This window comes from Marmota monax, unplaced genomic scaffold (genome assembly GCF_021218885.2).
Source record: "Marmota monax isolate L192 unplaced genomic scaffold, Marmota_monax_Labrador192_F-V1.1 WCK01_AAM20220418_F8-fsc00109, whole genome shotgun sequence".
Taxonomy (NCBI): Eukaryota; Metazoa; Chordata; class Mammalia; order Rodentia; family Sciuridae; genus Marmota; species Marmota monax.
In genome coordinates this window covers 3460484-3477864 of record NW_026695229.1, presented here as the reverse complement: position 1 = coordinate 3477864, position 17381 = coordinate 3460484, and the positions used below count along the sequence as shown (strand labels likewise).

General features: G+C 36.7%; 1 protein-coding gene across 5 annotated transcripts in view; it reads right to left on the bottom strand.

Annotated features, from left to right (window-relative positions):
• Sugct (succinyl-CoA:glutarate-CoA transferase) overlaps positions 1-17381 on the bottom strand; it is a 724801-nt gene that overhangs the window by 247816 nt on the left and 459604 nt on the right. Inside the window, exon 13 of one of the 5 annotated variants that reach the window (XM_046437777.2) lies at positions 4135-4252. The exons of the other annotated variants lie outside the window; for them this stretch is intronic. Within the exon in view, the coding sequence (XP_046293733.1) occupies positions 4241-4252 (12 nt within the window). The 3' untranslated portion in view covers positions 4135-4240. Of the gene's footprint in view, positions 1-4134; positions 4253-17381 lie in introns of those variants that run through there. 5 annotated transcript variants of the gene reach the window in all.

The following is a 17381-nucleotide window of genomic DNA, read 5'->3' as shown; positions in this document are numbered from 1 at the left end:
GACCTATAAAATCTTCCCTTCTCACTGAAAGGCTAAAATTCTTGGCATTTTTCAGAACCAGTTATGCATATTAATATAAAGGAAAATAGATGTTTATCCCTCCTTGAGATTTAAGGAATCAAATATTTTTCCATTTTCCCATTCCAAAGCCCACCCAAAAGGAACTCAATCTTTGATAGATTACCATGTATATAACTTAATCCTTAAATAGTTTAAGTTCATCTAGAGTTTATTTCTAAGTCATTTCTAATTTAATATGACTTTTTTGAAATCATACATCCGCTAACTTTAAATACAAGATAGACTTAAGCATGTAAAGTTCAAGAATAAAATTTTACTTAAAAATACCCTACTTTCCAATAGGTTTCTAATTAAGACAGTGTTACTCAAATCTCCATCTTCAATTGATATTCAAGAAGTAGATAATAAAGTTGTCACCTTACTCTACCAAGTAAAAAAGCCGTGCTTAATTTTCCCCTCTATCCCCTTCTCTTCCTACCCTTCCTGGATGTTCTCCCTGATGCCTCAAAGTCTTTAGCTCTTTGGTGTCTTGGAATTCTCCAGTTGTTTAGTAGGTATCTTTACATGCAGTTGTTGTAAATTAACATGCCCTAAGTGAAACTACTGATGGTGACTCCAAACCTTTTTTTTTTTTTTCTGCTCATCCTGGTCATCCCCATTTCAAGTCTTCCTCCAATATTCCTTGTTCCTTATCCTCCACACCCAGTTTCCATCTCTTAAGAATTTTCTAGTTAATCCTTATTCAAGAATCTCCCTCTCACTGACGTGTCTTTAGTCTTTTCTGTTCCAACAGAAGATGAATAGCTCCTGTTGCTGTTTTTGACATTTCCCAACCCTCTACCCATCCTCTACTTTTCTGATAAATATTTCTAAAATGAAGAGCAGTGATCACATTCTCCTGATTATAATCCTTCTATAACTTCTCTTCTCCAGTTGGATAAAATTCAATCTGCTCAGCATGCTAGACAAGGTGATACTACATCACCACACTAGCCTCACCTTCCCCATGCAACACACATTGGCTTATGGCCTCGCAAAAGACTCAGTAAGACACACACCTACCATTTCTTTTCTCTACCATCTACTACCTGCCATATCCCACCTTGTCTAACTAACAAACACACAAACCTCTTTCATTACTTATTCCTCACCATATGCAAAGCATATCTTAACTTCTGACCTTTTGTGATATTGTTATTCTCACCTCTTTTTTAACCATCCCAGCAATTTATCCCTTCCTTTATTAATGATATTATGTTGTAAGTCCTCTAGACTTGTGTTAGTTAGCTTTTCATTACTGTAACCAAAATACATGATGATAAAAAACTTAGAGGAGGAAAAGTTTATTTTGGAACATGGTTTCAGAGGTCTCAGTCCATGGTCAGCTGACTCCATTAGTCTGGGCCTGAGGTAAGGCAAAGCCTCATAATGGAAGGGTATGGCAGAGGACAGCTGCTTGGCTCCTAAGAGCCAGGAAACAAAGAGAGAAGGCAAGAGATAATCCAAGGACAAAATATAATCCCCAAGGGCATTCTCCCCAGTGACTTACTTCCTCCAGCCACACCCGATCTTGTCTACATTCATCTCCTAGTATTCCATTCAAATTATTAATCTCAATTCAATTACAGCTTTGATAATCTAATCATTTCACCTCTAACCTACTTGCATTGTTTTTTTATAAGAGCTCATTGAAGGATGCCTCATATCCAAACCATAACAAGACTGAACATTTCAACATTCTAGGTATTTTCTTCTCTCCTTCATCGCCTAGTGCTCTATCCAATACATAGTGCCTGGTATATAGAAGGTACCCATTAATGTGTGTTGAATGAATGAAAAATAAGTGAGGATGTAGCTCAATGGTAGAGTACTTGCCTAGCATGCACAAGGCCCTGGGTTTGATCCTAAGAACTGCAAAAAATAAAAATAAATACATAAGTACATGAACAAGATAAAATTTTAAGGCCTGAAATTAGCAAATTGATTTTAGAAGGACCTATGTTAAACACAAGTAAAAGCATACATATATATCAAACTTTCTACTCCCCCAAAAGTGTACATTATGTTGAATGGAAAATTTGAGTTAATCAGTAATTCTCCTTGTGCTTCCATTTACTCTGAACAGCAAGACATGCACATTCGTGTTTTGTGTTATTGAATAAGAATGTCATTAGAACAAGTTTATAGCTACATTCCTCAGAAAAGAAATGTGTGCCTATGAAGTTGATTGGCTAGAACATAAAATGAGTTCTTCTCCCTTAATTCTTCAGATTTGATTTAATATTTCCCTAAATAGTCCAGGCTGTACTTTTGTGATCATCTCTCTGAATACTGACAGGAACATCTGCCCCAGTGTTTGCAAAAGTTTAACTTTCATTAGGCCAGGTGCTGCAGGGTGGACGCATCTGTTGCTCTGCCCAGCAGAGGGCGCACAGCCCTCAATACTGGGCAACATGGGTCAATTAGCCTGACCCTGCAGGGTGAAGGTGTTCAACAAACTCAAGCCCCAGAATCCAGGTCAGAGCACTGACCCTCTGTCCTCACTTGCTCCGTGGTGCTCTGTTCTGTTCTTTCTACTCACAATGAGGTGTTAGTGAAGTCCAAATCTCAGGCACACCACTTTTAGAGCAAATGGGGAGAGGGTAAAGGTGAGGCTGTTCACTTAGGAGTGTGATACTTTTATTGGAAAAGGAAATTTAACACACTCCTACTTGGTATTACAGCTTCGGGAAAGTATCCTAAACTGGTTACATCTTAAATTTTGATTTCTTTCTCCTCTGAGTGAATAAGGCAGCACAGAGGTAGAAGTTTTCAATATGCCCTTCCCTCCAACTTGAATGGAAAATTATTTTCCACTCTCAGTGATTTGGCTTAGACATAAGTAGGCTTCTTCACTTAAATACATTGTTTTTATTTTATGAGGGTTAACTCCTAGAAGGGGAGAAAGACTATGGCATGCTCTCACATTCTAAAGGCAGATGCTTCTGTGAGCCAATTTTAAAACTAAAGGCCATTGATCTAGAAAGACAAAATGAAAAATAAAAAAGAACTAAAAGAGATTCATGTTACTGTCAAGGAACCTTAAAAGTTTCTTCTCTACTTTTGTTGAGGAGCACAAAGGAACATCAGAGCCCTTAGGGGAGATTGTCAGCTTTCTCTATTAAGCTCAAAACCTGTTGGGATGGAGAAAATAGCAAGAGTCTCAGAAAGATGGCATGAAATACTGTCTTTTTTCCTTCAAAATATACCAGACACAAAAATGAGAAATCTGACTGCAATTTAACTCTTACATTGAGGAACCTCCTGCCTGTCCTATGCAAGGGTCTAGAAGCAGGATAAAGAATGATTGCTGGAAAACTGTGGGTGCTTCAGGATGGCTGGAAAACAAAGCAGGGGAGTTTGAGGATAATGAAAGATGAAGCTTGTAAATAGGGCTGAAGGGTATGATCTATTCCGAACGCCACAGATCTGTTGAGAAATTTTACACAGGGCATGGACATGAGAAGAATTGCATATTGGGAAAATCATTCTAGAAATATAAGCTAGTGGGACAAGCTTATACATATCAAATATGAAATGTCAAATGAAACTTCATGCTTACTAATGATGATAGGCTACAACAAGATCGTTCATTTTTGAAAAGAAGAACATGTCAGTAAAAACAGGGAGTTTTTGTATTTCTAGTCCACTTGCCTTTTGCTTTACCATAGACCCAGGGCTCTGTGCCCAGAACAACCCTAAGGATCATTATTCATGCAGACCATAATTATTAGAACCATCTAAACCCAGAAGAAAATATCAAGTGACTTGACTCACTCTCCTGTTTTCTAATCATAAAAATATTATTCATTATATAGGAACTTAATTTAATCTCTCTCTCTCTCTCTCTCTCTCTCTCTCTTTCTCTCTCTCTCTCTCTCTCTCTCACACACACACACACACACACACACACACACATACACACACTTATGGAGCAGCTACTGTTTTTACTCTATAATACCAGATTTCACACATCCTCCATTTAGTTAAAAGAAGATTTGCACAAAGTAACTTTTCTTAGATGTGTAGGGATCCTGCTTGAGTCTGAATGGGAATTTACACAAACCTCAGGAGTGAGTAGATAAGAACTATAGCTTTTATTCCTTGGTTGTTGGAATTTTTTGCTCTCATTTGTTACAGCGAAGAACAGAACAGACTGCTTCTACTTCAGGTATGGGTCCTAGTACCAGTCCTATGAGAAAAAAAAAATGTAGGTAAAGCTTAGAGGCACAGGCTCTGACTTGGACAATAGAACTCTGGGGCTCAACAGATGAAACACAGCTACTAAATGGAAGAGAAGCATTCTCATTTGTATGGAATCCAACATAGCTTCTCTACAATGAGAAATTCAGGGACCTCAGCACCATAAGGGGCCTTGAAAGAACTTTAAGAGCATTTGGTGCCAGATTTTGGATGTTGGCACCAGTTTCATAGAGCAAACCCCTGTGTCCATAGAAGGCACCACCCCTCACTGGTTTTTTTGGATTTGGATCCCAGTAAGGGAAGCTAGAGTGGGAAAAATAAGAAAGAACTGCTTAAAATACAGCTAAAGGTCTAGAATTACACTAACTAGTACAGATACTATTACTATTTGTTATGTATTATCCACAAACTGGTAAGCTTGAGAGACTTGGTTTAAAGATCAAAAGCAATTGAGATTTAAGTTTGAGTTTTAAACAAGAAAATCTGAAGGGCAATTTGGGGGAAAGAAAAAGAAGACTCATAATCAATATGGTTACTTATATTACTCAGAATCATGCACATACAGGAAGTCTTGTAAAATGAATCCATCCTCAGGAGGACTGAGTGGGCTTCCAAGGGACCAGCTTGGTGCTGAAGTGAACATGACCCCCAAAGCAAAGACAAGCAAACCATGCAATTTGATGTAAAAAGCCTGCCTATCATCTCTCCTCCCACGCTTCATTTCCTCAACTTAAAATAAAAACATTCCGTACCCTCCAATTTATAGTCAACAATCTAATTTCCTAATTAATGAGAATGCACAAGCTACCCACAAACTTTGCAGAAAACTCCCCCAAGCCTGTGTATCCTGTGGCATGGATAACAATGGGTAGCCAGCAAATCTCAAGCATTGGCTTCTGAGGCTGCCCTTAAAGTGTTGGTTTTAACCCCCCCTCTCCCTGGTCTGACCACAAAGCATAGCTGCTTCCTGTGGCATATGAAATGGGTGGCAGGAACAAGAGACAGCATTTTATTAGGGAGGAAGTGCTTAGGAAGGCAAGCCACCTTGAGGTTTCCCTTACAATCCCAGCTTTACGGTCACAACAATGTTTAGAATTATGGATGGAAAAGGAGATGACCTTGGAGATGATGGACATGATCTCTTTCAGAATCATTATTTCTTTGTCTGAATTTTAAAAGCCCAATATGAATTTTAAAAGCCCAATATGCTTCCTCTCTCTAACCCAGGGTAACAATTCTAGGAGTCATGTGTCCCACATAAGGTTTAGCAATTCACATTCTGTCTCCAAGGATGCTGCATTTGGTATAGTAGCTGTCATTCTCTGGTCAAAGTTGCCATCTGATTTACTGTCTTGTTGTCTGAAATAATATCTATAGATATTTCCCACTGCCCATGCATCCTGAGAAATACGATTGTTATCAACCCTCACCTGCTCAAACCATTCTATATTACTTATATACTTAATACTTTTCATGTCTCCATTTTCAGTCCTTCTCCCTGTACTTCCTTTCTCCAATTTTCTAATAAGAAAAAAAAATCATATTGTTGGAGGCCAAAATCAATTGTCACCTCTATAAATCTTCCCTCCAATTCAAAAGAGCATCAGTCTCTCTGATAATGACATGTCAGGTTAACATGTTTGAATTAATTGTGTAACTGTATGTCTATCTACATGAACCATTGATTTATTCCTTTTTGGTGGCAAAGACTATTAGAATCTCTCTGATGGATCATCTGTTCTAAATAGGGTCCATTGACTGAATAAGGCAACAAGCATCAGAAAAGTTTCCATCATGGCCCAGAATTCGGGAGATAGATATGGTTCCATACAGTGAATGCTGTGGTCCATATACCCTTTCCTACTGTGTAATTTGGGCAGTAGCTAAGGATGAAGGCATAAATTTAATAGTTGTTATCTTGGCATATGGCCCTACCTAGACCCAGGCAAAGATCTGTATCTTCTAGGGTATGCATCATCATGTTAGCAGACAAAAAATGATTCATCTGTGAGAAACCATGGGCACACTACATGGCCAACATCAGAGTAAAGGCAGTACTGGACTTATAAGTACTTTAACTTTTTTTAATGATCTTTTTGGATATAATAAAATCATGGAATTTTTTTGACAAACTTATGCAGAGGGAAGATGATAATGTCTAAGGTTTCCAAAGATTACCTGGAAAAATAAAAGAAATATCACCTCTTTGAGTCAGAACAAATAAATTATGTTATAGTGACAACAATCCCAATCTCAGTGGCTTAAAATAACAAAGGTTCTTTTCTTATCAATGCTAATGTCAATAGTGGACTCTGCTTGTTTTAATCACTCAAATACCCAGGCTGATGGAGAAGCTACGATCTTAAGCATTTACCCATCCACCATGCCAAAGAAGAGTGTTCAGTGTAAGGTCTCAGATGGAGATTAAATACTGTGGCCTGGAAATGACATACACCCTGTTCCCAGCACTTTGGCCAAATCTAGTCACATAATCCCATCCCACCATATGAAAGCCAGGAAATGCAATCCTATCATGTTGCCAGGAGTCAAAATCTGGAAATATTTGGTAAACAGCACTGATGACTACCACATGACCTTATTTGTACCCCAAGCCTACGAAGTTGATCACACTTACTACAATAAATTGAATTGAATTTGACTAAAAGAGATTTTTCTATTGATTTAGTTTCAGTGAATAAAATGGACGTTGTATATAGGTATTGTGAGAATCTCTGTTCAGTCTGAAAGATTCTAGGAAAAAAATGATCTAAACCTGAAGTTGCGTAACTGCACCATGACATCTCCAAGAGCTTTTGTCAAGGAAGCCAGGCCAAACTAATTCTTCATTTGATAAATATAATGTAAAAAAATTAATCTACTAACAGTCAGATTTTTATATAAGGGTTTTTTATTTTGAAGGAAGCAGAATCTGGAGAAAAACAGGGATCAATTAGAAGAGCAAAAAAAATGAGACCCATTCACTTATCTTAATACCTGCCTGCTGTGTAACTTTGAAGAGTTCCTTAAGTCTTATGCTTCAGTATTTCTAATCATAAAGAGACAAATAGATTTCATTCAAATATCAATTAATCACTTACTTTCCACTGGATGGATGCCTATACCTGGTTGCATAGGTAATACAGAAAATAAGAGGAAAAATACATGATACTTGACTTATGAATCTTATCTATTTGCCAGTAGTGATAGAAATCACTTGATTCTAAACAATAAAATGTGTTAATCCAAGTATGGATAGTCATTATATGAAAATTAACAGGACTTCCACTAATCTGCTATATCCACTGTTACAAGAACCCCTTAAGGAAGGTTATTAATAGAGAAGGCAAACGATAGGAAAGGCAAGGAATATAAAAAGTAAACAAACACTTTAACATCCCATGCATTAGATGAAAGATGATCTTCGTCCATCTCCATTTCCTGGACTCCTAGTGTTCAATGAAACACATGTTGAGGTATTAGAAATAAGTCAAGTCAAATCTGTCAAATAGTGTGTGGCCCATTTATGGAAATGAAGTGTCATGTTTTCTTGAATAGCTTACAAGAGTCTTCTTGGGTTCCCCATATAGTTCCTAAGTATTCAGCTTATAATAATTTGCTTCAGTCTTAGTAATCCAATTTCCTAAGCATCATAGGAAAATTTACATTGCAACATCAATATATAACCAAACACTCTGTGTACATTCAGAAAAGCACTTTTATCTGAGAAGTTTTATCTGTTTTATCAGAAAAGTTTTATCTGTTCCTACCTGGTCCTGTTAATATCAGCAGAACCAATGTGGTTTCTAAAGACATGGTGTTCTTCCAATGCCTATTGTAGTTTTATTTCATTTTTTTAAATATTTTTATTGGAATCAGTGAATAAACTATTAAAATACAAAGGACTCTTTCAAAGCTACAAAGGAAATGTGCAAAAAACCATTAAAAGGCTAAAAAAATTATTTCTAAATTGAACAGATTATTTTATTATTAACAATAACAATAAAGTAAGTCACACAGCTCATAAGTCCTCCCAGATGAGACATCTGCTGGATTCACTGGTTTGAAAAGAAACTTAGCTTATAAACATGTCAGCCATGTTCTAAGTAAAATGAAGATTTCGCACTATATGGGGATGTGACTATTTGTTCCTCAACATGTGCAAGATTCAGTGCTATTTTAAGATGTTTTTGCTTCCAACTAAATGTGACCTTTTTTTTTCCATCAGCTTAAGGAGGAACAAAGGTACCCGTAATAGCTCTTGATGAATACAATTTGCTTAAGCCCCTGAATTTAAGATTATAAGATACCAGACATTGACACAATATCTAAATCCTACCCTGGTCACAGGTGTAACTAGCCTGCTACCCTTTAACATTGTTTAGCAAAGACAATCTCCATATTCTGGTTACCAATTTGCCCTTCAATGAGTGGAGATAGTTAAGTGAGTAAGGGAGTGAAGCAAGAGCTGTGACTACTTCCTGCCCTTACACTAAAAAGGTATTTTGTTTTTCTTTTTGTGGCAAATTGTGGGGGAGGGGGGAGGGGGTGTGACTAGTAGCCCACAGACATACACTAGGGAAGGGAATGGTCAAGGTTTCTCTTTTTCTGTGCCCCTGTTCAAGGAGCAACTTGAGGATGCTTGACGAGTGCTTTGCCTCTAAATGTTGTCAGCTGTATCAACTTCAACTTGTCAATTAAATTCTCAAAACTTCTATGAAATGTCTTTCAAACTTTCCTGGCTTTACTCCAGCCTCTGTTCATAGCAGTAACAGATTTTTAACAATATATTACAGCAGAAATTAAGGAAGCACAATACATTTTGTCAGACCTCCACAGATGGAAAGAGGAGAATGGAAGGAACATGGCCTTTAGTTTCATATAGATTCATCACCTAATAGCCTTATGACCCATGCCAAATAACTTCACCTTTTTTTAAGGAGCTCATTTTAATCAACCATAACATGAAAGATCATAGTCTTATTACAGAATTTTAGCAGATGCTATATGAGATATTTTAAATTACCTGGCATATTGTAAGGTTTACATTTTTTGGTTTCTCTCTTGAAATATTAAGTAAATGGGGAACATTTTTATCTTGACATTCAATAAAATTCCTTGTCTTTTCATTATCAGTGCCTGTGGCTACTAAGTGAAAATGATTCAATGATGACATAGGAAAAGGGGGACTTTGTTGATACATGACTCCTAAATTACTAAAGACCCAATACTTTAAAGACATGATCTTCACAAACTTATAGAGTGGCCTGGCTTTGCTGAGGTGGGCTGGTGAAACCCACACACACATGGGGACTTGGGTTTCTCACTGTGCTTTAACCAAATCAGCTGTGCTTGATCCTTTTTCACAAAGACTGACTGTGCATAAATGTAGGATGTGGGGAAATACACCAATGATGGCTTCCTGATGGATTTTCTTATTGGTGTCACAGGAGCTAACTAAAATTCTGTGAAGAGCAAAGGGATTTTCCCAGAAAGGAATAGCTGTTCCCACCATGGATAATCCTGAAAGAATTACATGGTAGAGCAGGTAAATCTGGAGCCAAGATTGGGCCCAGATTCCTACCTTAGAGACCCCTGTTACCTGAGAGAGGCTGAGAAAGCACAGCAGCCAGCCAATAAAGAATCAGAACTGGATTTGTACTTGTGCTGCAATGGAGACTCCTCCTCTGTGCTGTCTTTTTCTGCCTTATCTTCAAATATTACCTATATCTCCCATAAAGTAATGGGATGGGCTCTGCTGGATTTAGCCAAAGGCCTATACCCACATTTGGAGAAAAACAGAATATCCTTCTTTGGAAACAAAAGTATGGTGGCAGTAAACAGTTAGCTCTGTGTACTTTCTGGAGGAACCCCTATGGGAACTGAGGTGTCTGACCTAGACAAACTCAGGGCAGGGCAGAAAGAAGTCTTGGGCATCCATGAAATAGAAACAAGCTAACACATATCCAGCATCACCTGGCTCTAAATACTTCACACTCACTGATTTATTCCTCACCACAACTCTACTAGGCAGGCATGGCCACCATTTTAAACAGGAAGAAACTGAAGCATGAGGAGGATGACTAACTTGTCCCAGGTGGGGTCACTCCATCTTTGAAAATATTCTTAAGTTGGCTAGATCCTCAGTTTGGCAAGTAGATTCTCCCATCAAAACAACTGGGTATGAAAAGGAAATGTGATCATATTTTATAGTTATGGGAGAGATGACTTGAAAAGCTGATAATATGTTGGAATTTTATATGAAATTTATTTTTAAAAACCATAATGAGATAAGCCAGGCATGGTGGCACACACCTCTAATCCCAGTGACTTGGGAAGCTGAAGAAGGAGGATCGAGAGTTCAAAGCCAGCCTCAGCAAAAGAGAGTTGCTAAGCAACTCAATGAGACCCTGTCTCCAAATAAAATACAAAATAAGGCTGTAGATGTGGCTCAGTGGTCGAGTGCCCCTGAGTTCAATCCTCAGTACCCGCCCCCAAAAGAAGAAATTAAAAAACTTAAAATTATCTTTAAGACTGTTACTTTCTTTACTGTTTTTAGAATAGTGTTCTTGAACTTTCTTATCCATGAACCACTCAGACAGGACACTTTTGGGGACAATAATTATAACCATTTCCCTTGGAGAATGCACATTTCCTGGTTCATCAACAAAAATCCATCTACTAGCCTGAAATCAGCACACAAGAATAATATCCTTTGATTATACTTCCTATGCCTGTTGCTGGGCATATTGGAGGGTATGGGTTTGAGGAGGCAAAGAAGAGAAATAGCCAAGCAAGAAAAAGGGAAAAGGGCTCCTGCTAAGATCCCATAAGTTCTAGGCCTTGGGAAGGACAGGATTGTGTCATTCAGATTCTTCCCTGGTCTGTACTGCTAAATCCACTTTGGCCTGTGTAGATCCGAATTCTTAGCAATCCCATTGGACTTGTGCCTACCTACCTGGCCAGATCCTTCACAATCATTGCCTTCTCCCCCTTTATGTCCTGCCAGCTACTCAATACCTGGCCCAGAGCTATACTTTCCTCATAGACCCTGATCTAGACTGATCGCCTGGCTTTTACTTGTGACCTTAATTACAAGCAGGATATTTCACTTAGCTCCTTAGAGGGACTTTTGATATAAATGTGCTGAAATGTTAAAATCACTTTATAATCCACTTATAACTGATAAATATGAGCAAGAGACACCCCTGAACTTCAGTCACCATTCCCAGGATCCAGACATGAGGAACAGCAATGAGCTGAAGAACACCCTTGATCATGAGAAAGAAAAATGAAAATAACCATTAAATTTCTACTGCTTTTCTTTTTTAGCACAAATCAAAATATATCAATAACAGCCATATTCAAAATGCTTCCTGGTTCTGGGTAGGTACTTCCTCAACAGAACTTCAATAGAACCCAAATATGGAATCTAAAAATAAATTAGAAAACCCCAGAGAGCATTTTACATCTAAATTTGTAACACTTTTCCCCATATATCTACCATTCTATATGCATCTCCCAAGGTTAGCAATCTTGCATTTTATATTGTACAAAGGTATCCATCCCCTTTCTTTTAACTTCTTATTTCTTTGAGTCCTTCTCTTGGTGCCCTCTGCCAACTCACTATCCATCTTCCCTGGGCTTGCAGACCCAGTCAGTAGGCCTGAGATGTACTTTCCCTTTCAGAGAACTAGTGATTGTAGGACTGCCTATTCTGTGGTCTGCAAACCTAGGGATAGCAGCTATCATTATTTTGTTTGAATTTCTGCCACAAAGGGATGAAAGTGACAATGAGACCTGAGCCCTACACTAACATCATCAGTTATCAATATTTAAGCTGGTCCAGCTCGTGACTATGGGGATTAGCAATTCACACAAATGAAATTAGCCTTAAAGAAAATTTAACTCTAAAATTGGGAGTTCATAACCAACTTGAATCTAATGCATGAAATATGATATGTCAAGAGCTTTGTAATGTTTTGAACAACTAATAAAAAAAATTTAACTCAACTTTTCAATAATTGTTTAAACCTGTTTGTTAATATTATTTGAGTTGACTTCCAATGTACACTTGGGTACCTCTTATCATCGGTTTGAAAATTCCACCTTTTAACAAAATATTTTTCACATAATATTTTGTGGAAAGACATAATTTAAAAAGGACAAAGAATTCAAAAGAATACATACAGAATGCCTCAGGTAGATAAAAATATCTTTTAAAAACAATTTTGTCAAATTTACCACTTTGTTCTTTGGTTTAAGTTTTCGCTAACCATAAAAAAATACATTTATGGAGATGTTAATATTGCCATAATACAATCAAAAGTTAATAAATTCTCCCATCTTACTTACATTTAATCTCACTCTCCCTATGTATCTGCTATGGTCTGAATATGTTCCCCCAAAATTCATGTTTTGGAAACTTAATCCCCAATGCAACAGTGCTAGGAGTGTTCAGGTGATGAGAGCAGAGCTATAATGCCTATGCAATAAAGGATTGCCAAGGTGGGTTGCTCTCTCCTGCCCCTCTGCCATGTGAGAACAAAGAGTTCCTCCTTCTCTTTTCTGGTCTTCTGACATGTGAGGATAAGACATGTCTCTCCTCTGAAGGATGCAATGTACAAGACACCAAACTGGAAGCAGGAAAATGGGGCCCTACCTGGCCAATGTCTCAATCTTATACTTCCTAGTCCAGAACTATGAAAGAACAAATTTCATTCTTTACAAATTAACCGGTCTCAAGCATTCTGTTATAGCAGAACAAATTATACCAAGACAATAGCTTATTGGGAAATTACAAGAAGAAAAATAAAGGTGGTACACATAGAAATATTACCTGGGATCATAGTCTTAACAACATATACACAAAGACACATAAACGCACAACACACACACATATCTAGTTACAAGATTACTGAAGAGAGTGACAAGTCAACCATGACACCAGTTACTGGTTTTCTTTCCATTCAAAAGTTATTTTATTGATATTATTTAAATTATGTCATTACTTGAAATGTACTATATGTAGATGTATGCTTAATTATACAATTATTTTCTATCCAGAAAAAATATCAGATATCAATTTTCTCTGCAAATGTATGCCTAATAATACTCAAGATTCTAGAGAAAATGATAAGCAAATGACTAAAGATAAAATCAAGGGGAAAGAGCAATAGTTGTTCAGTGTATTACAGCCTTCCAAAGTGTTTTCACATTCATTACCTCAAATTCCACATTAATAAATGCAGTCCATTCAAAGAATAACTTATTATCTAATTTATACTTTCCCTCATGAGACTATTCGAAGATTAACCAGGAATATTGGCATACTATTATATGTGATGTTAATAAAGTTTGAACCAGAGAAATTCTTTTTTTTTAATATTTATTTTTCAGTATTCGGCGGACACAACATCTTTGTTTGTATGTGGTGCTGAGGATTGAACCCAGGCCACACGCATGCCAGGGAGCCTGCTACCACTTGAGCTACATCTCCAGCCCACAGGGAAATTTTTAAAGCAGAGAATCAAGTAAAATTCTTAAATCATAATCATTAGTAAATCTTGTTTGTAATTATTTATTGACAGTAATAGCTCTTGTGTTACCTCTTTTATTATAAAACAGATAACACCTTATCTGCTTGCAGACAATGAATTGGGCCAGATAATAACTTCAAGTCTCTTCTGCCTAAAATTAGTATGAATCTATGGTTATATGAACACTCAATAATAATTAGTGAAGATGGAATCCTACAAGGCTTTTAGATAATTAATTCTGCATGCCAATTTTCTTGGAAATAAAAAGGAGGAAATCAGTATATGCTAAAAGATATCAATTGTACTATTGTCTCATATAAGTGGATTATTGTAAAAATGAAAATTTCATTATGTATTGAGAAATCCTAAAGCAAGCTTTCAAAGAGGCTGATGACCTCATGTGGTAGTTATTTTTCATTTAAACAAAAATAAAAGGAAAATAGGATAAGTCATATAACATCTTACCATTCAGATTTAATTAAAATAACTCTTCCTCCTCCATCTCCACCCTCTTTCCTTTGCCAATGGCAAATAAACATCAAGTTGAACAAACATTTACTGTGTCAACTCATGTTAAATACAAATTTAACTGTTTTAGATATATGCACACATATATACGTCTCTTTTTTGAGGCTTTAATTCCTACCTCATTTTCTATTAAACATGCTGTATATCTACATACCATAAACATGAGAATGTTTGGATCCCAAAATTATAATTATTTATTTTTCAAAATAATCTGAATTATAATAACTAACCATATTCCTGCAGCCTTTGTTAAAATAGACCTCCACGTATTTTAAGTTTTTGTTTTTCAGTGAAGTTTATTGAAGTACAGCTTACATTCAGTAAAATTCATCCACTTCAATTCATAGTTCTGAGAATCTTGAAAAATGCTTAGTCGTGTAACTACCATATTATTGAGATATAGAATATGTCCACCTCTCCTCAAAAAAAAAAAAAACTTTTATATCTCTTTGTAATCAAAACCTGCCCTTCACTCTCTCAGTCCCTGGCAACTACAGATATGTCTTTGGTCTTTTCTGAAATATCATCTAATGGAATTACATATTATATAGGCTTACATCCAGCCTGTTTCACTTAGCACAATGCATTTGGAATTTATCCATGTTGCCACACATATCTATAGTTCTGTTCCTTTCATATTACTAAGTAGTATTCCATTGATCAGATGCATTCTAATGTTTACCCATTTACCAGTGAAGGGCATTTGGGCTATTCCCTACTTACAAGTCTTTCTTAACATGGAAAATCATAAGACAGCATAATATGGTAGCTGAAAGCTTAGCTTTTTGAACTAGGCAGATTTATGTTCAAATTTCAGGTCCAATATTAACTCGTACCCTTAGATAAATTATTTATATTTTCTTGAGTAATAATATTGCTGTTAAGATTAAATTAGTATGTCTTGTATCGATCAATGGCTGCTCTTGTTACTGTTATCACTAGTTCTCAAACCCTGCTCTATCTCATCTTCAAAGTGGTCTCAAATATAACATTGTCAATCACCTCTGAGTTTCTGCTATATTTCTTCCTTAAATATCCTTTTCTCTGTTTACCACCTTCCAATTCCAAATTCATCTTCTTCCATTAGCACTTGCCTAACTTGTATTTCATACTTATATTTCCCCTTTCTGCATTCCTATACCATGCATTATCCAATCTTGTAGCCACTATCTATGTGAGATTTTTAAAATTTAAAGTATTTATAGTTAAATAAAATTTAAATCCAGGTCCTCAGTCATAGTAGCAACATTTCAAGTACTCAGTAACAAAATGTGGCTAGTGGCCACCATATTGGGCAATGAGGATATAGAATATTTCGATCACCACAGAAATTTCTATTGTAAAATATAGCACTTTAAATTATAAAGTTCTACTTAGAACTTGGTTACATGATATAGTCTTATCTGTGTCCATAGTCTTATATTCCATGCAAAACGAATAGCAGACACTAGCTGAGCTTCTATTCTGTGTAAGACACTGCTAGTGACAACTTAAGTCATGATACAACATCTTCTGGGGGATCTTGAGCCACATGGACAATAAATATAAAAGGAAATTTCAAGAAGAAATAATTACCAAAAGTCTGGCTGATTAGAAAAAAAAATTGGTCATTAGAGTTAAAGATTTTATGAAAAGAGGTATTCCAGGCAAGTAGAAAAGAGGAAAGAGCCCTAACTTACATGTTTTTATATTCCTTCCACAGCACCGAACACAATGCTACTGAGACAGAAATCAATGTAGTCATGTTACAGAAGGTGACATGTGGCAATCATGTGATGAATATACAAAAACAAAAGATATTTAAAGCAGAGCAAACTAAGTACAGATTGACAAGGGTAAATATAGAGCAAATCCAAAGGTGGAGGTGAAGGAGCAAAATCAAATCAAACTGAAAGAAACGAATAAAGGAATAGGGATCAGGTAATCAAAGTGAAACTGAGATAAACACTGGTGCAAGGAAAAAGGCAGTATCCAAAGGTTAGGAAAATGAGCCAGAAATAACTCATCACCAGAGAGATTGAAGGACAAGAGAATGTGTGCCCATACAGGAGGTGGGATTGGGAAATGCAGCCAGCTTGGGAACACTGTTCCCAAGCTCTTTTATCCTTGATATTTCCACATGGGATGGTTTGTCTTCCTGTCTCAAATGCTCAAATTACATATGGAAGTCATATAAATCTTTTGGATAGCCTGTGTTTATTGGCTAGGGCAAGATAGATGAAGTCTTTATATTAATATTTTTAAATGAAGTATAAATGTAGAAATCTGGAACACTTATATTAAAGTGCAAGGTAAAAAGTAACATCCTTATATTTATTGACTTTTTGCAAGGTACTTGGTGCCCTCACAGTGTCCCTCCATTTCTCCATTACCTTGCTTGCGCTCCTTTTTAGCTTGAGTGACCTGCTCAAGAATCTGGTTACAGAGACATGGTTTCAATTGCTTGCTTCTTGAGATCCACCCCATGTGCTCTGCCAAAAGATCTAGAGTCACAAAACAATGTTCTTCCCAGATTTGTCTGAAGCTAATAGAAATATCAATGAAAAAGTAAATAGTTTAATGTTCAAACCTTGAATGAGAAATGAAGTGTAATTTTAGAGGAAGAGGCAAAATAATGGCAACAACAAAACTTGACAGCAATTTCACAGTGTCATTTCTGCATGTTCCTTAAAGAGATAATACTATGTACCTTATCTCACGAACCAATCCAGTTTCAACAACTATTGTGCTGGCATAAAGCTACGATTCTTTGAGACCACAATGCACATGGAATCTCACAGGTTCAAGGATAACCCTATATAGTCACTGCCATAGTTTGGATCTTAAATGTCCTCCAAAGGCCCAAATGTTAAAAGTTTGGTCCTCGGATTGGCACTATCAAGAGGTGGTGGAATGTTTAAGAGGTGAAACTTAGTGGAAAGAAGTTAGGGCCTGTCCTTTGAAGGAGATATTGGAATGCTGGGCTCTTCTCTTCTTTCTTTGTTTCCCAGGCTCTACAAGGTGAGCAGCTTTGTTCCACTACAAGCTTCCCCACATAATGCACTACATTGCCAC